At 41.6% G+C, this 20,584-nt stretch overlaps 1 protein-coding gene across 2 annotated transcripts; it reads left to right on the top strand.

The window, feature by feature from the left end:
- The first annotated feature begins 367 nt into the window (after positions 1-367).
- Positions 368-18,076, top strand: HMGCR (3-hydroxy-3-methylglutaryl-CoA reductase). Of its 2 annotated transcripts, none has more exons than XM_063453615.1 (20): positions 368-491; positions 7,041-7,226; positions 7,306-7,417; positions 7,626-7,713; positions 7,813-7,897; positions 8,804-8,909; positions 9,005-9,111; positions 9,930-10,049; positions 10,269-10,432; positions 10,773-11,005; positions 11,124-11,290; positions 12,643-12,837; positions 13,085-13,243; positions 13,462-13,619; positions 13,720-13,825; positions 14,023-14,193; positions 15,277-15,417; positions 15,587-15,745; positions 16,443-16,597; positions 17,041-18,076. In XM_063453615.1, exons 2-20 carry the CDS (start codon positions 7,062-7,064, stop codon positions 17,093-17,095), a joined length of 2,646 nt encoding a protein of 881 aa, XP_063309685.1. In that variant the 5' UTR covers positions 368-491; positions 7,041-7,061; the 3' UTR covers positions 17,096-18,076. The 2 variants fall into 2 exon arrangements, with proteins under 2 accessions (XP_063309685.1, XP_063309686.1); XM_063453616.1 differs by lacking the exon at positions 368-491 and adding an exon at positions 713-732.
- The last annotated feature ends 2,508 nt before the right edge of the window (positions 18,077-20,584 follow it).

Genomic DNA, 20,584 nt, shown 5'->3' with positions numbered 1-20,584 from the left:
TGAATCTATCACATTAGGTCAGGCTGTGGTGAGCTGCTGATGTTAATGTTGCTCCCTCAGGTCAGGGCCTGTTTGTATAGCTCTCAGTCCGCCTTTCTCCCCACCATCCGGCCTTCCCATTGGCTGGCTCTGAGTGACCCTCCACGGCCATTGGCTGGCTCTGAATAACCCGCCCCGGCCATTGGCTCGCTCTCAGTGAGGAGAGATCGCGCGTTCGCTCGCGCACCTCGCCTAGATGCTTGTTACCACGGCAACCAAGATGACGCGCTCACCTGTCTCGGCTACCGATTGGCTTCCGAATCAGGCCACAGTGTGTCTCGCGCGGCCGGGCCCCGCCCCCCACACCGAGGCTGTCACTATGCTGCTCGGCTGATTGGCAGCTCGTTCACTCGCTGAGCGGCGGCGGAGCAAACAGGGCGGCTGCTCACACTCAGCCTGGACCAGGAACCGCCGCTGCCGGGGTCACACCGCCGGAGTCCCGCCGTGTCACGGTGAGTGGGTGACAGCCAGGCAGGCAGTGCGTCAGACAGCCCCGGGCGGGGGGCCTCGGGCACGGCAGGCAGTGCGTCAGACAGCCCCGGGCGCGGGGTGATGAGGTCAGAGGGCGCGGGGTGATGAGGTCAGAGGGCGCGGGGTGATGAGGTCAGAGGCTGAGTGTACTCCAGGAAGGACCTGACCTCCGTGTACACCGAGTATCATTGATGGTCCCCAGGGGGAGGAGGACGTTACGAGGTAACAGCCGCTGGGACACTGGAGGATATTACAGGCACCGCAAAGCATCATGGGAGTTGTATTTCTGTAACAGCTGGAGTTCTACCTCTTCCCTTCCCCCTCGGTTAGAGGATCCGGCTCTATGAATATGGTTAGAGCAGGGAAAGGCAATGCTCAGCACTCCAGATGTTATGGACTACATCTCCCATAATGCTCTTACAGCCATAATGCTGGCACAGCATCATGGGAGATGTAGTTCACAACATCTGGAGTGCTGAGCATTGCCTACCGTTGGGATAAAGGATCCGGCCCAGAGTGTGTGTTAGAGGATCCGGCTCGCTGTGCGCGCGCCTGCGGTTAGAGGATCCGGCTCGCTGTGCGCGCGCCTGCGGTTAGAGGATCCGGCTCGCTGTGCGCGCGCCTGCGGTTAGAGGATCCGGCTCGCTGTGCGCGCGCCTGCGGTTAGAGGATCCGGCTCGCTGTGCGCGCGCCTGCGGTTAGAGGATCCGGCTCGCTGTGCGCGCGCCTGCGGTTAGAGGATCCGGCTCGCTGTGCGCGCGCCTGCGGTTAGAGGATCCGTCTTTCTCTGTCTTCCTGTCCCTCCCCAGGAGCCTAAGCCAACCCCTACTCGTACAGCTGCCTTACTATTGTATTTACAGAAATATTCCGGAATCTGGTTTAAATCCATTTGAGACCAAAATCCTCATTGTTTTATTACATATATTTTTTTCTAATGTATAATTTTTTTTATTGGAAAAATGTAAATCGTCAGTAGCATTCAAAGACACAGGAGAGCATATGAAACACAATAAGTTCACTTTGTTTCTTTTAACGACAAAAAAAACAGCTAGGTCTTAACCAACATCATGTATAACGATGTCTGGTAAAAGTTGCTTGTACATTGAAGAAAGTATGGTGGGTTTGCCCTTCCAAGGTGAAGAGGGGATAGTGAAAGCATAAAGAGAGAGAGAGAGAGAGAGAAAAGGTACTGTAGGAATAGTCTAGTCCAGAGTAAAGGAGGTAAATTACCGAATTATAAAACCTCCCCTAATTTCTATCCATCCAACAACTTGAAATCTTTATTCCAAAAATCATAGATGGCGGAGCAGGACAGCAGTCTATCAAATTATATTTTTTCCAACATTTAAGCTGGCAGCATTTGGGTAGCCCAGTGGAACAGCACATGGGGCGTCATGGGAACTGCGTTGTTACAGAATTATCAAAACGTGTTCATTTTGGGTTTCCTGATTACTTTAGTTGTTGAACAGTTTTGTGGGATTTTTTTTTTTGTTTGTCAGGTATTCATGTATCATGGCTTGAACAGTGTTGACTGTTGTTAAATATTTGGTGTTCGTATCTGATTTTTGTATAACTAGGTTAAATTGAATACGGCATCCTTATTTACATAAATATCACCTGTCTTGACTATAGCCTCCGCCCTTCATTGCTTTATAATTTAGGATGTAGAATATAGGGCATTTGCCTTTCAAACTACGGATATAACTTTGGAGTGTTGCTTCATGGTGTGTCCCCAATCTACATGGCTGAGTGTCTGCTTGTAAGTAAAATCAGCAGGTAACTTATTTGGTCTGCCTGTGTAATAATGTACCCAAGTCCAGATACTATTTTCACCTCGGTTGACGTCATGTTTATTGGAAGTAAGGTATTCAAGTATTTTTAGAAACGTTCCGCAAAGTTTCTTTTTGAGCCAGAAAGTGACTTGTTGAATGTTTTCTTGTAATCCTTTGGAGTTGGAAATTTACATAAACTCTGATTTATCTACAAAGGGATCCGTGATCTAATTCTATGGGGAGTTTCCCAGTTGCTCTATTTTGACTCCCCATTGTGTTGTAAAAAACTTAACAGCAGGGATGGGGTTACATTGTCAAAATATATAAAGACAGTAGATGTTATATACATTGCTTATTGGTATCTGTAAGGACCCAGAAGACATTGCTTGCAGTACAGCTTACCAGAAACGGCTGCAGAATGTAAAAATAGTGTCTGCATTTGCCCACATACAGTTAAATAATATATTTCTAAAATAAATGTATTTAAATACCTTTTTTTTTTTATATATAAATCAGTCTCTTGGCTATTAATGTAATACAGTGAAATGGTACAACCTTTCCCCCCTGACTGTAGGAATGATGGGGAGAGGAGTTACATTTCTTAAAGGCATTATATCCATTCTACTCTGCAATCTGTTATCATAACTAGAGTATACACAAGGGCGAGTGAGATTTTATGGACTAGATTTCACAGTTAAAAACTATGCTCTATTATGGTGGTCATAATAAAAAACAATACAGTGTGATGGAGTGCCCTGGCTCCCCCTCATTGTAAGTTGTCAGACTGTTAAAAAAAAATGGGCGCTCTCCTGGCACTATAAATATCAAAGTATTTTGTAGTGGTTATGGTGTTTGGAGACGTCCTTTAACACTCGTTTTAACGCTTATCATTGTAAATAAGGATAATTGTGGGGAAAGCCGCTTAGGGAATTCTCAGATTTAGCTGACGTGGAATTACGGATCTAGTCGTGCCATGCTTACAATTTGTGAGTGTGTACACGTTCATATAATTTATGTACTAAGAAAAAGTGTCGGTTTGTATTTAAAAGACTTGATTAAGTTGCAAAAGTGACCTGTATATGTGCCGTGTTTGACAATATCTAGCATTACCGTGGACAAACTGAAACGTATTTTAAGGTTATTATTGAGTAACCAGGTGTCTGTCCATCTTCCTGTACTGTGCGAATCAGTAAATAGACTTCTAGGAAAGCCAGTTACATAATCTGTAAATCATTGTTCTCTGAACTTCACGACTTGATGCAGTGCAAAGGTAATAATAATAATGAAGTGTTTGCTCAAAGGCTTGTGAATTTACATTGATCATTAATGGCATTTAGTCACGGGTTACTTCAAGAAACTTTCTAGCGATTACTGGCTGCTAAAACCCTCAGAATAAAAATATCCAACTCATTTACTAAACACCAGTTTCAAACATTTAAAAGTTACAAAAATGACACCGATGTACCCCATTTTTGTCAGCTCCTGTTCTAACAACCTAATTCCAGCTCTTATGAATTGAATCCACTTCTTAAGGAAATCCTTCCTCCTGGGACTCTCTGCAGTGAAAGGCTAAATAGGGCCCTGGACAGAGAGGGGTGCAAAACCACCAGAACATGCATACAATATAAGAGCGATATATGTATTACACCTAACGGCTACAAATAAATCTGATCCAGTTATTTCATCTGAATATAGAACCTCTCCATAACAAGTCTAATGTTCTGCCTAGGATCAGTTTAATGGCTTGACAATCCTTTCATATAATTATTACATGAAGCCTCAGACTGAAATAATTCTATGTATGTGTGTAAGCTAGGATTTTACTGCTGAAGTAAAACGTGCCACTAATTTGAGATGAGCGGTGTGGTAGCATGGTACCCTTGGCTATATCGAACTTGTCAGAGCTAATCTGGCCGAGCAACCGTGATGGCAGGAATAGACGTATGACACTATAAACTATTGAGTTGTGTATTGCTCTGCCATGGATTGCATGCGGCTGCAAGGCTTGAATCAGTCACTAATTGGCATCGGTGCCCACAGGTTGGATGCTGAGAGAAGGGAGTTTGAGATTGACTGCATTGCTGTAGGAGCACTCGCTCTGCTAGCATCCTTTAGTTGCAGTCTGTTACAACTCGAGAAACAAAGGCTCTCCCTCCTGGCAATAGAGATCGTGTTACTCCACTACTTTAGGTCAGTTTAGGATATTGGTGTTACAATGCCTTACTGCCCTCTGCCCCCCTCACCTGTATTCCTTTAACTTGCCTGTAATTCAGGCGCCAATCTACTTCCTCTGTCTGACGGTAGTAGGGGCCTTGCTCTCTTCCAGGCTGCCAGTCACATGCGGGGATGTAACTAGCCCGCGGCAAACAAGCTGGAAACACTGTCATCGAGGCTGCTACCACAATGACCACTTCAAATCACTGTAGTGTACATGGTGGTTGGAGTAACCCTTGAATGAAGTGAATTTGAAGGGAATTAATTCAGGAGGGCTAAAACAGTAGAGGCAGGGAGCGGTGCCAAGCAGACTCTAGATAAGAAGTTAAATTGTTCTAAAATGGTTTAATTATTTACAATGTGACTGTCTGAACAATCCTGGCACCATAACCACTGTAGTGTGCTTTAGTGGCTATGGTGCTTGGAATCTTCCTTTTAACATGTGGTAACCTGGTATTTTTATAAATCAGAACACCACTCAATAGAACAAATTAGCATCTGAGATATTTGGACAGTCCATATAGCAAGACTTAAAATTTCAAGTCCTGTGTCACTAGCCAGACTTTAAAAGTTACTTGCCACTGCTACACCATAGGGGAATTTCTAGTCACCAGGACTACATTTTAACTTGCCAATGACTGCATATATTGTGTAATCTTGTCTGAGCAAGGCTCACCTTCTGTTACTCTATGTCCAGCTGGTTGTTTGTTAACCCACCTATTGTACAGCGCTGCAGAACATGTTGGTGCTTTATAAACCGTGAAATATTTGTATTCCTATTAATCAGGAGTGTTACAAAGAGTAGCTTTTCACTTTTCCTATAAGCGTAGCAGCAGTGATTCCAGTAATAATGGGGCTCAGTTTCCGCCTGTCCAATCACTGTTTACAAGCTAAAAGTGGGCCCTTGTGAGTTTGTTCCTGGTCAGCCAATTGCTGCCTGCTTTCATCAGTGGTTTATAGCTCCTCCCCCTCCTCATGCTGTCACACTCGGTGCTATAGGAAGAGTGTTCATATCTCTGCAGTGTTTGCTGAGGCTGCCTGTCTTCCCAGCACACCCGGGGTTAATCAGCAGATATCCCCAACCTAAATAAACATACATTTCAAAGACTGCAAAGGAAACATCCAGCTGTGTCTGCTTGACTGAGAGGTTTGTGAGAGAGATCAGACTGTCAGTAAGTTATCTAATCCCCCTCTTCCCCCCCCCCCCACCCTCTCTCCTGTATGTAGATGTGTCAATACTTGTGAAGTTTGGGGACCAGTAAAATAAATGACTCCCTTTAAATGTGCTCTAAAACATCTTCACCCCTTGTCTCTTCACTGTATTCTCATGCAATGAGGGCATTTAGAAATGAAAGCTCAGCAGTTTCTCAGCAGTGACGTTCATTTTTCGTTTATCATCCTATTAGCCCTCTGTCCTCCTTGGCTTTTTACTTAAAGCTTCACTTGTAGACTTTCAGTGCCAATGCTAGCTGTGACACTGGGGATTAGAGGGCTCGTAGTGACTCTAGCTGGGAGTGGGATAATGACGTGGGAATTAGTGTGCTGGAAATAAGGTGACAGTGGGCGGAATAATTGAAAACCAATAAACAGGGCACTTTATTCACAAGCCGTGGGTTCAATACAGACAGACAGACTGACTGCAGGAGCGTTGCACTTCATATAGAAATGGAATAAAAAAACAAAACCCTGCTATACATTTTGCATAGGTGGTGAGCGGTATTTTAGGGCTGACTTGTATGTTATCATTTATAGAGTGTCAGTATATTCCTTGATGTTTTAGTGTTTGCTAATATAAACAAATATTTGACACACAAAATGACGTGACTATACGCTGGATATACGCGGCTGTTTTATACGTTCTATGTTATGAAAACTTTGTGTTCGGGTTCCGTTTGCATAAGTAAATGTTGCCATTGATGAGTTATATTAAAATAGTGTGTTTAAAAATAGTTTTGGCTTGCACTCTTCATCCAAAAGGAAAGGGGTAGTGAAAATCTCATTCTCCTACGATGATCTCACTTACAGCATGATTTCAATCTTACCCGAACTCTAATTCACCTCTAAATGGTTTAAATCAATATGGCGACTGCGTCTACCAGGGCTGTATCCTCCGTGTTGTCAGACGTATGTTAAACTCTACAAGTAAATAAAATATTCAAAGGATTAATCTGCTTCTCGTCCTATAGAGTACGGAGTCATTTTCACAATAGGCAAGTGTTGCTGCTGTTTCAGTGTCTTGTTGCTGAATTCAATGGCCAGACAGACATGCAATCTTCCCATTAACATCTGGGGGAAGGTTGCCATTCTTATAGAAAAGATAACGTTATCTCTGGTTCTAGAATACCATCCCTGGTTTATTGACGTGTTAGATTTGATATTATTTTTTCACGATACTTATGGTCACATGCCCTTTCTCAGGTGACTCTGGATCCAGTTTATGTTTCGATTTCCTTACATGCATATGAATTGATCTAGCAGTTTTAACCGTACAGACTTAAAGTCAAGTTACTCAAGAAATATTAACTGTTTATTATTCCCTTCCAGGTCACCACTATTCCTGTAATCATGTTGTCACGACTATTCCGCATGCACGGTCAGTTCGTGGCCTCTCATCCATGGGAGGTCATTGTCGGCACAGTGACTGTCACCATCTGTATGATGTCAATGAATATGTTTACTGGGAATGACAAGATCTGCGGTTGGAACTATGAGTGCCCCAAGTTTGAAGACGTAAGTCTGCTTGGATAATGCATCGGGGAAGGAGAGAGCAGTGTTTACCATGTAAAACGTGTCTTTCTTTTGTTCATAGGACGTTCTCAGCAGTGACATAATCATCTTGACCATCACACGATGCATTGCTATTTTGTACATCTACTTCCAATTCCAGAACCTCAGACAGCTTGGATCAAAGTACATTTTAGGTAAAGAATTGTTGTTTTCCTAGGCTTTTATTAATATATCCATAAATGTATTTTGTCTGCCTAACTACGCTGTATGCATGCATGCATGTGGCTGTTTATACACTGTGTGTGTGTATTGTTTTGACTTTTGTGTCTTGCGTGGTTTCTACTATTGTTTTAGTGCAATATAAACCAGTAATGCATTATTATTATAATCTGTCGTTTCTAGGCATCGCTGGTCTGTTTACCATATTCTCCAGCTTTGTATTCAGCACGGTGGTCATCCACTTTCTCGATAAAGAACTGACCGGCTTAAAGTAAGTCTAACACATCCAAGCCCTGCGTCTGGCATTGTCTGTGTATTACCTTTTTAGCCCGCATTTTAACTGCTTTCTGTGTTTGGATTTTTCTTACAGCGAGGCTCTGCCTTTCTTTCTGCTACTGATTGATCTTTCCAAGGCCAGTGCCTTAGCCAAATTCGCTCTTAGTTCCAACTCACAGGTACGTGTGCTTCATTGAAATCTGATAATCTGCAACTTTTTCAAAATATGTTAAAGGGACACTATAATCATCAGAACAACTACAGCTTAATGTTCTGGTGAGTATAGTCTGTCCATGCAGGCCTTTTAATGTAAACACTGCCTGTTTTTTTGTTTAGAGAAAAGGCAGTGTTTACATTGCTCTCTAGTGGCCATCACCCCAGTCAGTGCTGCATGTTGTCTACACTCTGCATGGAGGCGCTGAATTTTCCCCATAGATATACATTGAATCAATGCAGCTCTATCAGGAGATGCTGATTGGCGCAGAGCAGCATTTTGCCATGCACGATAACTTTTCAATGCTTTCCAATGGGAAAGCATTGGACTGGCAGAGATCATAAAGTTTGATCTCCGCCAAGGGGGTGGGGTGTGGGCGGGGATAGCCGTGATCGTTCCTACTCGGTATTGGGAAAAAGTGAGTAAATCTAGGGTTGGTGAGGTGGTCACGGGGAGACTAAACAGCCATTTAGACCTATATTGTTAGGAATACACATGTTTTCCTGACACTTGTGTTCCTTTAAGTCCTCACTTTGTTTATACAGAGATTCTAGATTTCTGAGCTTTATTTGTTTGCTCAGTATAACCTGTGCTTAGTTTCCCTTTTAAACAGGAGGCTGCTAACCCTGGGGGTTTGTAACAAATGCTAGAATTGTACAATCCAGTATCTATTTTATTTAACTATATCATCTATAAATCATACATTGAAATGAGGACTCTCTCCAGTCTGGAATATTAGTAGAATTTAAAACCGATTCCTGCTTGGAGTTCCTGTTAGATTCTCAGATGGAGTTCCAGAATAAATGTATTATACTGAAGTTACTAGGATTTCTGATGACAAATTAATTGCTCATTTATTTGACCTTCTTAGGATGAAGTCCGAGAAAACATTGCCCGGGGCATGGCGATTCTTGGACCTACCTTCACACTTGATGCGCTTGTTGAGTGCCTTGTGATTGGCGTGGGTACAATGTCAGGTCAGTCTAATGGATTTTAGTAGAGAAGAGGATAAATAAATAATGATAATGTGAACTATTTTTAAATGGCTGATTTTTTTTTTTTTTTTTTGCAGGTGTTCGTCAACTGGAAATCATGTGCTGCTTCGGTTGTATGTCCGTTCTAGCAAACTACTTTGCTTTTATGACCTTCTTCCCAGCTTGCGTTTCCTTGGTATTAGAGGTAAGATACTGTAGAGAACCTGCAGCAGGGACTCCAAATTTTGGCAATGCAGGCGTTGGTAAACTGCATTTTGCATGATTCAAAGCAATCTGTTTGCAAACATGACAAATGATCATAATCCTTTTATCCAATCATTTGTGCATTCTGGCTATGATAATTGAAGTTTGAGACACATTACAAGGCAATTTCAAGTACCATGACCATGATGGTGCCAGCATTAGATATGTGCTTGTGGCGTGACCCGTTACTGTCCATATTGCCTGCTACAGAATGTTAGAGCAGATGTTGCTAATGTAGAAATATAGCTTCCTTATTAACGATATTGACAGAGGGTCTGGGCCACATGCATTTGGGACCCTCAGTTTTGTGTCAAAGCCGTTTGGAAATGGCAGAGGAGGTGACACCGGGAGCATGTTGGTACTTTTACCGCAAGAGTGAACTATAGTATTTGTGGTTTTTGGAGTTCCCTTTTAAATTAACTCTCCAATGGATTTTTATTTTTGAGCAATTTATTAATTAAGTAAATATCCCCATAATGAAGAAATGCAGCAATAAGCATGCATGTTTTTCAGTTGGATATATCTAAAAACAGCATGCAAAAGGTGCAGGTCTGCAGCCTTTGCATGCCCTCTGATTCATCTGATTTTTGTCTTGAGGGAGCCCAGCCAGGGAGTCTGCATGGGGCGAAAGTGGGCTACGTGAAGACAGGCAGACTTTTACTTTTAGGAACTTTTTGCTCTCTAAAGTAATTTTAGTTTTTAAATGTATCTTTGTGCTGGGATATTTTATAACCCTGGATAATATTTCTTTTGTTTTAGCTATCCAGGGAGAGCCGAGAGGGCCGTCCCATTTGGCAGCTCAGCCAGATTACTAGTGCTTTAGAAGAGGAGGAGGATAACAAGCCAAATCCTGTCACTCAAAGAGTTAAAATGATTATGGTAAGTGTTTCCCATTTTGTTCTGAACTACCCCGACCTTTCCACATTAAGTGTGTGTGATTGATTTGCAACAAAAAGGTAAACTGCCCTTGTCAGTAGATTTACGATATTGGGATAATGTAGAGATGCAAATTAAATACACTTTAAAAAAAGTAATGCCGGGAGACTGGCCGCTTCTTCATTGAATCTCATTGTAACATTGCTGGATTGTTCTCTCCAGTCTTTAGGTTTGGTTCTTGTTCACGCTCACAGTCGGTGGATCAGTGAGCCTTCTTCTCAAAACAGCACCTCTATTGAAGATCCAAAGGTTTCCATTGGGTATGATGACAGTATGCCGAAGAGAATTGATCCCAGCATGCCACTCTGGCAGTTCTATCTCTCAAGGTAAGGGGAAATGTGGGTTGTCCATTCCACGACTTACGGAAAAGCTCTCCTTATTAGTTTTCAATGTCTCCTTTTGTTGGTTCAGTATGAAGCTGTCAGAGTTGTCCCTGACCCTGAATCACTTAACAAAACAAATACCATAATCCAATGTACATAGACCTATAGCTCTACTTAGAAAGGCTCTTTAGAATGTATATTTAATAAACAAATAATTTACCCAGAAGGTAAAAAAAAAAAAAACACAGGCTAGAAAATCCATATTAATTAGCTGTATTTGTCAACTTGCACCCCTTTCCTTCCCGACTGCACATGCTGTAACATACTGGGTTTTAATCCGTAGGATGCTGACTATGGACATCGAGCAGGTTATTACCCTCAGTCTTGCTCTGCTTCTTGCTGTGAAGTACATCTTTTTTGAGCAAACTGAGACAGAATCCACCTTCTCCCTGAAGAACCCCATTACCTGTCCTGTAACCACGCAGAAGAAGCCAACAGAAAGCTGCTGTGTAAAGGAGTATGAAAGAAAAGCCCCAGTCACCCCAGTGAACGAGGTCTCCTCAAAGGAAGAAAAAGGTAACTTGATAGCAACAAAACATCAGAGAACCAGCACAGCGGTTCATTTGTTTGAGTCCTCAATAAGTAAAGCAATATGTCTGCCTGAAGCCATTCACTGTAAATATTCTCCTTCCAGAGGCCGTAATCAAGCCGCTACCACTGGAGCAATCTCCCATGACTAGCTTTGTGGTTGGAGATTCCTCGTCGCTGGAGTCGTCCTCTGATGAAGATGGAGAGAAAATAGAGTTACCAGAGCAACCTCGGCCAGTTGATGAATGTGTTCGCATACTCAAGAATCCAGACGTAAGAGAAAAGGCTTTCATATATACATAGATTAGAGGTTGTGTATAAGAACAGATGGACTACCTATGTTGGTGAAAGTCCAAACACAATGTAAAACAGACATGGGCCATCTGTACTGTAGGCATGCATTATTTTGTAAAATAAATACAGTACTAATATTTTACTACAGTGATAATTCAATGTGAATTTCAAATACTAGGCCAAAGTAGCCATAGCCAAACTAGAAGGATAGCTGACTTTGATTTTTTTTTTTTTTTTAGTTAAGCTATTTTGCCCTTAAATTTGAAATTCACTTAAGTGAATAACCCTGTACATTTCTGCGGGGTGAGTGAGTTAAGTTCATAGTAGCGTTTGCAGTAATGACGCATCCCGCCGGTGGCAGATTTTACTGTTGATTAAAGGTTTAGTGATGACTTACAGGGCAAACTTTATCTCAGAGTAATTATATTCAGGCTGCAGTTCCTCAGAGCCCTCTCATCCACCCTTCCTCTCAGCCACTGCAGTGATGCACAAGGTTTGCCTTGGGTGCTGCTGAGCCAAAGATTAATCTTGCACTGGAGATAAAGTTTGCATGCTTGAGTACCTCAGGAGTGTTCCATTTAATTTAAATGTGTTTGATGTAATGTCACCTACAGGGACATATTATTATGGCACTGGCCTGGTCTGCATCTCACTGCTGTCAGATTCCTGCATTAAGAGAATATAAAAAACTTTTTATTTAGATCTTTGTATTTTAGCAAATCTAAATACAGTTAGAACTCAGGATCTGATTAGTGGCCATGATAAAACATAAATTAATGATGAGCATTCTTTTATAGAGGGCCTATACCCTGGAGCAATACATTTAAAAAAATCTCCAATAACCATTGCATATGGAGTACATTGGTATTACTGTTCTCATTGTGACATTGAGATAATTAGTGTGTTAAATTAAGCATTACTCTCTCTCTCTCTGAACTGCATTGTAACCCTAGCTTTATAATTGCCAAATGGCTCACAAGCTGTCTGGGACCTGGGTGCAGGAGAGCACTTCTACCTCTGTACCCCATTCTACCCGGACTTGTCTTTGGTCTTTCCCCGTAGCAATGGATTGCTGATACGCTCACAGAACATTTTACTAGTTTTATAGAGCCTTTTATTGCAGGGCTATTCAGTATTTCCAGTCTTTCGCTTTGTACAATTCACTAAAAGCTTGCGGGATTTATATCTTTTTACCAGTGTTTGTCAAATATTTGGTTTGTTTGCTTTGCTGTTACTTCACAATATTATTATTTTCCTCTAATATTTACTTAGTTGCCATAACCTGTGAAAGTAAGGGGCTAAATGACACTTTCCCCCTCTTTACGTTATAGCAAGGAGCTCGATTCCTAAGTGATGCTGAAGTGATCAGACTTGTAAATGCAAAACACATCCCTTCCTACAAACTGGAAACCATGATGGAGAGCCCTGAGCGAGGAGTGGCCATTCGCAGAAAAATGCTCTCGGCCAAACTGCCCCAGTCATCAGCCATCCAAAACCTTCCTTACAAGAACTACAACTATTCTTTGGTGAGTTATTGTGTGGTGTATGCAGGGGACTTTAATCAAATGGCATTTACACAGTACCAGAAAAGGACATGTCTCATGTTAATTACACACAAAATGGTAGCCAGTGCTAGAAAAATGATCTATTTGGTCACTTATTTTTTAAGCATCATATATTTTTTTAAAAACACGTTTTAGGGGGTAGGGCGGATTGAGACATGGTTGAATTTACTTCTTTTTGATGCCTAAACTCTGTCCTCACTCTCTCTAGGTCATGGGCGCTTGTTGCGAGAATGTAATTGGGTACATGCCCATCCCTGTAGGTGTAGCTGGTCCTCTTCTTCTAAACAATAAGGAGTTCCAGGTACCCATGGCAACAACAGAAGGATGTCTTGTGGCCAGCACCAACCGGGGCTGCAGAGCTATAATGGTGAGCTTAATTCTAATGATTTATTAGTGTAGTTTCAACTATTGTGTGGCAACTTCCTGTATTTCGAAAAACTGCCTTCCACAACAGACTGCAGATTGAAACGGCCAATGATAGTAGCTTCCCTTACTGATCCTGTAATGCACATTGGCCAGAGACATTTTCAAGTTGATTTTTGTAAACTGTTCACTGTGCTTAATTATCTTAACTTGCCATTTCAGATGGGAGGTGGTGCACACAGCCGAGTGCTGGCTGATGGGATGACTCGTGGACCAGTGGTCAGGTTGCCAAGTGCTTGCGATGCTGCTGAAGTGAAGACCTGGTTAGACAGCGCTGAAGGATTTAAAGTCATGAAAGACGCCTTTGACAGTACCAGCCGGTAAACATTACTTGCATGTTATTGGCTCATTTTGTAGATTGGGAGGTCCAAAGGCTGATTTGTAAAGTGGCGAGCACTAAATAGATCTGATTTTTGTTAGGTTTGCTCGGCTTGGAAGACTTCAGACCAGTGTTGCTGGAAAAAATATGTACATCAGGTTTCAGTCAAAAACTGGAGACGCCATGGGAATGAACATGATCTCTAAGGTACGTGGAGCTCTCCTTCTAAACTGTTAGACATTTAAAATCTTCTATTAGCTCACTAACCTCTCTCGTTGTATTAGCCAACGGCACAACCCATATCATAAACCGCAACTACCAGCACTGTAACACTTGTTTTAATTTGCTTTCCATGTGAAATTGTCATAGCTGCATATCCTGTATTAATGGCTGTGATGTTACAGGGCACCGAGAAGGCACTTTCCAGGCTGCAAGAAGAGTTTCCTGAGCTACACGTGTTAGCTGTGAGTGGAAACTATTGTACGGACAAGAAGCCAGCTGCTATCAACTGGATCGAAGGGAGAGGAAAGTCAGTGGTGTGTGAAGCAATCATTCCAGCCAAAGTAGTGCGAGAGGTAAGTAAAGGGTGAAAGTTCTGCTTTCCCAACCCTCATTTATAAAATCAGCCTCCGTTATAAACCCATAAAGGCTCTCCGGGTAAGTCATTTATGTGATAATTGTCGCGAATTCAAAGTAAATTTCAGCTTTGGAAACCACTGTAATACAAAACAGGAGGTTGGGAGCTTGTTCTAGCTGCTGCCCTAACGGCTAATATTTGGCACTTTAGAAAGCTATGCTGTTGCCTGTTATTCTCAGCAGCTTGACACGTTTTTAGAAATGTGTTTTAAGCCTGTTTGAGAAAGGTGTTTGCGTGTGCCTGCAGTGTTTGCGTTTTTTGTCTGTTAATGTTAATCACGGTCTTACGTGTTTCCAGATTGCACCGCTGCAATCTATAATGAATGCGGCTGCGAGGCTTATTTTCCTGTCCGGTCGCACCTCCCACGCGCCCCACTCTGTCAGTCCCTGCATTGGCTTCCAGTTAGATATAGGGCCCAATTCAAAATTCTGGCGCTTGCTTACAAATCCCTACATAATTCTGCTCCAACATACCTATCCTCCCTCATACACAAGTATGTCCTGTCGAGACCCCTGCGTTCAGCCCAAGACCTACGCCTATCCTCTGCCCGGATCCCCACCTCTGACGCTCGCCTTCAAGACTTCTCTAGGGCTGCACCTATTCTGTGGAACTCCCTTCCCTCCTCAATCAGACTTTCACCCAGCCTCCACTCCTTCAAAAAATCTTTGAAAACTCACTTCTTCATTAGAGCGTATCAATTAAACTGTCAGCAGGTTTCTAATCCCCCACCCCATGACTCCTTTCCTGCAACTGTCAAAAATGACCTCCCAAGCACTCAATGAACCCTTCTCTAACAAACTATTTAATTCCCCTACTTTAACCCTTTGTGTCACTTTACCCCACTCCCTCTAGCATGTAAGCTCATCGACCAGAGCCCTCAACCCCCTCTGTTCCTGTATGTCCAGTGGTCTGATCTCAATTATGTGTCTGTTAGTCCACCCATTGTACAGCGCTACGGAATTTGTTGGCGCTATATAAATTATAAAATAATAATAATGAAACGTGATCTGAATTTCTCCAGGTGCTGAAAACCTCCACAGAAGCTCTGGTGGAAGTGAATATAAATAAGAATCTGGTGGGCTCTGCCATGGCCGGCAGCATCGGAGGTTTTAACGCACATGCAGCTAACATAGTGACTGCTATTTATATTGCCTGCGGACAGGTCAGTGGACAAATTGCATGGACTATATTTTGTGTACATGCCTGCTGTAATTTGGTTTTATGGCATGTGTTCATCTATAAATATCATAGTTTCAGAATTCATGTTATCAGATGGTTACAAACGCTGCATAGCGTAGCTTTGTGCCGTAACTTTGTATTTGATTCCTCAGGACGCTGCACAGAACGTTGGAAGCTCTAACTGCATCACACTGATGGAACACACGGGTCCGATGCATGACGATCTGTACATCAGCTGCACAATGCCGTCCATTGAAATCGGCACCGTGGGAGGCGGGACCACCCTGGCCCCACAGCAAGCATGCTTACAGGTATTCTAAATCCACTAATAATCCAAGCACCGTGGGTATGGTTCTAGAGAAGTGCAATTTGTCCACACAAGCACGGGATGATCAGAGACACATTTCTGATGTAATACAATCCTAGTAACGCCCTAATCAGATTTTTTGATTGTTCATATTCTGATATGGTCAAATCAAGGTTTAGCATATTTGATCACATTGGCTCCATTTCAAAATAACTGCATAGGATCAATAAATGCCACTGGCAAGCACTGATTGAAAACAAATTTGAGCATTCGGTGTATTTGAAGCAAGGAATGCATAGCTCGTACATCAACATATAATAAAACAACCACTTTGAGTGTAGATAATTAATAGACAAACTAAAATATATAATAATACGTAAATTTACACTTTTTAATATTTTTTAAGATATTTTTAATCTTAGTCACTGGAGCTGAAGTTTGATTTAAAGGGAATAGGTTTTTAGGGATTTTAGAGTAGTGACAGATTTAATAATTTACTGGGAAGTTATTACATTCTGTGATACTCTGTGTGGAGGTGTTAGACCGCCTCTCCTAGGAAATGTAAAATGCTGACAGTTTATTTTTTTTAAATTTTTTTAATGTTTCATCATGATGGTTTCTGCTGTTAGGGAGAAGTATGTGGCATAATGTGGAGAACAATGGAACATTATTGATATTTTACATGTTTGGTGTGCACACAGATGTTGGGTGTCCAAGGTGCAAGTATAGAACGACCAGGCGAGAACGCGTGTCAGCTTGCGCAGATTGTCTGTGCGACCGTAATGGCGGGAGAACTATCTCTAATGTCCGCCCTGGCAGCTGGACATCTAGTAAAGAGCCACATGGTGCACAACAGGTGAGACACCCGTCCATGGGTTTATAAAGCCTTTACTTTATCACTGTTAAAGTGTGAATTATCAGTAGGCCAAAGAGAATTTTAACATTTTAGACCAGATCTGCTCAATTGAGGGAGAACAGAAATCTCCAAATCAACTTTATTTTCTGTTACTTTAGTTTGGCCTAAAACGTGTAGTTCCCTTTAACTCCCTGACAATGCACAGTGCAGTGAATAACTCTGGACGCATTTACATGTCTTTGAATTAATATTCCTAAAATTGCCGTACTATACAACCGAATACAGTGTCTGTAAAACACCAACACTCCCTCGCTCCCCAAATAATCGTATTCTTTAATTTCTTACGTTTTAAAGTGCATCTTCAGTACTTTTTAATATAATTCCATGTACAGTCGGTACTCTCGTAGATTTCCACTTACAATTGATACTTTTATATATTTCAGGTCGAAAATAAACCTCCAGGACCTCCGAGGAACTTGCACAAAGAAAGCAGCCTGATTTTTATTTCATTTTGTTGGATGGGTTTTTATTGAAAAATCCTTGAAGGACAATCCTGTCCTAAAGAAAAAGATGAATAACGGAAATGGTTAACTAGAATAAAGGTGCTTTTACTACAAATATAATGGATGGTGATACAGGCCGCTGACTCAGCACAACTTGAACCCAGTGGGAACTCGCCAGCAAAGAGGCCTCCCATGTGTGTCCACTTGTTCATCGTTTTACTTTCTTATAAGGGTCCATTAAATTATTGTTGGCAAACCAATGTTTTGCTGGCAGTATAAATATTGTCCTTTAAAATTGCACATCTGTATATTTATGCTATTTATGTAAGTCTTGTAATGGGCTGCAGTCCCGTCACGGTTGTTAAGCTACTCTGGAGATTACTTTATTAAAAAAAAGATTTTATTTTGTTAAGAATTGTTATATACCTCAAATTCTAGGGACATTTTAATGAATTTCGTACGGTCAGCTTATAAAAGAAATGCTTAAGGTGCCAAACGGTGCCCCCCTGATGATTATGGACTAAAAGTCCCATAATTGATGACATGCACACCGGGCATTATTGCCGTTTTCGTCCATAGGACATCTGGTGGCCAGTTTGACAACCCTGAATTAAAAGTATAGTTTGACTTAATTGAAAGATTAAGTATCTCGAATCCATCCAATCTGTATACAGTGGAGTGTGGTTAAATGTGTGTCTTACTGGGGAGTTAAGTTCAGTACATTTCCTAAATATTTAAAGGCCAGATATCTTGATGTGCTGTTTTTTTTGTTTTGGTTTTTACGTATTTCTCCCCAAATAATCCCAGTTCTTATATTAATTTCAACATCTGTGTGGCTGTCCAGAATTAAAATACCAAAAGTGGTAGCCAACGTATTTCTTTACATAATGTTTAAATACAAAACACCGGGCCTGGATCACTTTTTGTGCATTTGGTAAGACTTGATGTCATAAATAAAGCATCTATTTCCGTTTTATTTACCCTTTGGTCTTTATTGGGGGGAAGAAGAGATTACATTCTTGTAATATATTGTTACCTATACTATAGGATGTTATGATAAAACATTTTGAAGGATAAGGGAATGTTCTTAAAATGATTTAAATAAATGTACTTATTTTTCTAAGATTGCAGTTTCTTTTGCTGCCTGTTATTGTTTTGTGAATTTTTTTTTTTTGTGATATGTATTTTTTATAGTTAAAGTATGTGTACAAATACGCTAGGATTGTACCTGTAAAATGGCAACATTCTAGGTTGCTGCTTAACCCCTTAAGGACACATGACATGTGTGACATGTCATGATTCCCTTTTATTCCAGAAGTTTGGTCTCTCCGCTTGCTAAATATTAAAGTACACGGCAGCCTGACTGTTCGATAATCAAACTTCTTGTGCAAAGGCCTATTCCTCAAATGTAGGATATCTACACCTTTCAACTTGTGAGGATTACATCAAATGTTTCTATAATGAATCCTTAAAGGCACACTTTAGACACCAAAACAACTTTAGCTTAATGAAGCCGTTTTAGTGTATAGATCATGCCTCTGAAGTTTCAGTACTCCATTTTCACCATTTAGGAGTTAATCACTTTTTCTGTATATGCAGCCCTAGCCACACACACCCTGGCTGTGACTGACAGCCTGCATGAAAACAAACATGGTTTCACTGACAGCCTGCATGAAAACAAAACATACTTTACATTTTATCTCCTGCTCTGTAATTACATACAGGAGGCTCCTACAGGGTCTAGCAAGCTAATAACTGAGCAGGAGATTAAAAGAAAATCTAAAACAGAATTTGCATGAAAGGAAGTATAAATATTAGATGACTCTTTACAGGAAGGGTTTAAGACTGTTAAACACATGCAGAGAGGTATTTAAACAAAGGGATTTATCTCCTAAATGGCAGAGAATTGAGCAGTGAGACTGCAGAACTGCTTTATTAAGGGGGTGGGGGTCTGAGAGGCAAGTGGCAAAGGAGATCAGAGAACACAATCCGCGTATACATTAAAAGGGATAACCTTTAATTAAAAGGACTTTGCAACACTGAGCAGTGAGTGCTGTCATGTATAAAACTGGATATTGATTCACGTGATCAAATATCATTTTGCCTCTTCTATAGATCAATGGTAAGACCACACCTTGAATACGCGGTGCAATTTTGGGCACCAGTTTTACAGAAGGATATTGCAGAACTAGGAAAAAGTGCAGAGGTGAGCTACAAATTTAGTAAGGGGGGTAGTAAACATTAGTTATGGCAAACTTCGGAAGAAAAAAAAGAATTAGTTTGAAACCAAATGCAGAAGTCTAATGGGAAATGAATTGCACAGATAACGGGCCCCATCTGCGCAGTGGGGGATTCTAAAACATCCAAAATATATCCATCCGTGCATTATACCTTACACTGCTGCCTGTAATGTAGTGAATTGGAGAGGCAACATCATCGGGTCACTCCTGGTTAACAGGGAGATCCACGTTGGTTTTATATTATTTTTATTTTTTTAAACTGTTTATTCGATCAGGCAGCGAACCTTCCTTGGGAATCTGGCCAGATTATCCACCAAACTTCCAGATGGTGAAATCTGATTCATCGCTCCAGAGAATGTGTTCCAATGGCGGCAAGGGTAATTTCAGCCAAGGTTTGGTCAATGGCCTATCACAGCTAATAATGTACAAACATTAGCAGCAGAGTTAGCTAAAGCAAAAAGGTAAAGAAATGAACACCCCCAGGGGCGGACTGACCACTCGGGCAGATCGGTCATGGACCGGGGTTACCCCCAGGGGCGGACTGACCACTCGGGCAGATAGGTCGTGGACCAGGGGCCCGGCTACATGCACCTTTCTGAAGTGGAGCTCAAACATTTCCCCAGTCAGAAGGAAGGTTGCAGCGACTCAGGATGACACAGAGGGCTCCTGCTCAGTGTAAGACCTGGCTGCATACCTGCTCTCACTGCAGCCAGTGCGTCACACCCCCTGCTCCCCTCTCACTTGGAGCACTCACAGCATGGATGGAGGGTGCAGGTAAGCAGGCGAGGGGTGAAAAGGGCAGAAACGTGGGACAAAGGGTGAGATAGGGCAGAGGCACACAGTGGTTTGTTGAGATGTGGGGAAGATGTAGTGGGACACCTCAGGGGTTTGTTTTTGTTTATTTATTTTTGTTTTCTTTTCATTTGTTTTACTTAATGTTTTTTGTCTATTTTTTGTGATGTTTGTTTTTATCATTAATTGGGAACTCGTGTGTTTTCCACTTATAGGGGATTTTTAAAAATGTATTATTGGTTTAACTAAGGTGCCATTTCCATTTTTAGAGTAAAAAAAAAATAATACCTGCAGCATATAAATATAACTCATTACAACCATGCTGACACGGATTTCAGATGTACTCCTCATTCACACACTCGACACAGATTTTAGATACACATCTCTCTCTCTCCCCTCCTCCCCCCTGCGTTCACGCGCTGCCAATCCATATAAATCTGCCTTTGCATTCA

This window comes from Pelobates fuscus, chromosome 5 (assembly GCF_036172605.1).
Source record: "Pelobates fuscus isolate aPelFus1 chromosome 5, aPelFus1.pri, whole genome shotgun sequence".
Classification (NCBI taxonomy): Eukaryota; Metazoa; Chordata; class Amphibia; order Anura; family Pelobatidae; genus Pelobates; species Pelobates fuscus.
The sequence above is the reverse complement of the archived record's forward strand: the minus strand, read 5'-3'. Positions and strand labels throughout refer to the sequence as shown.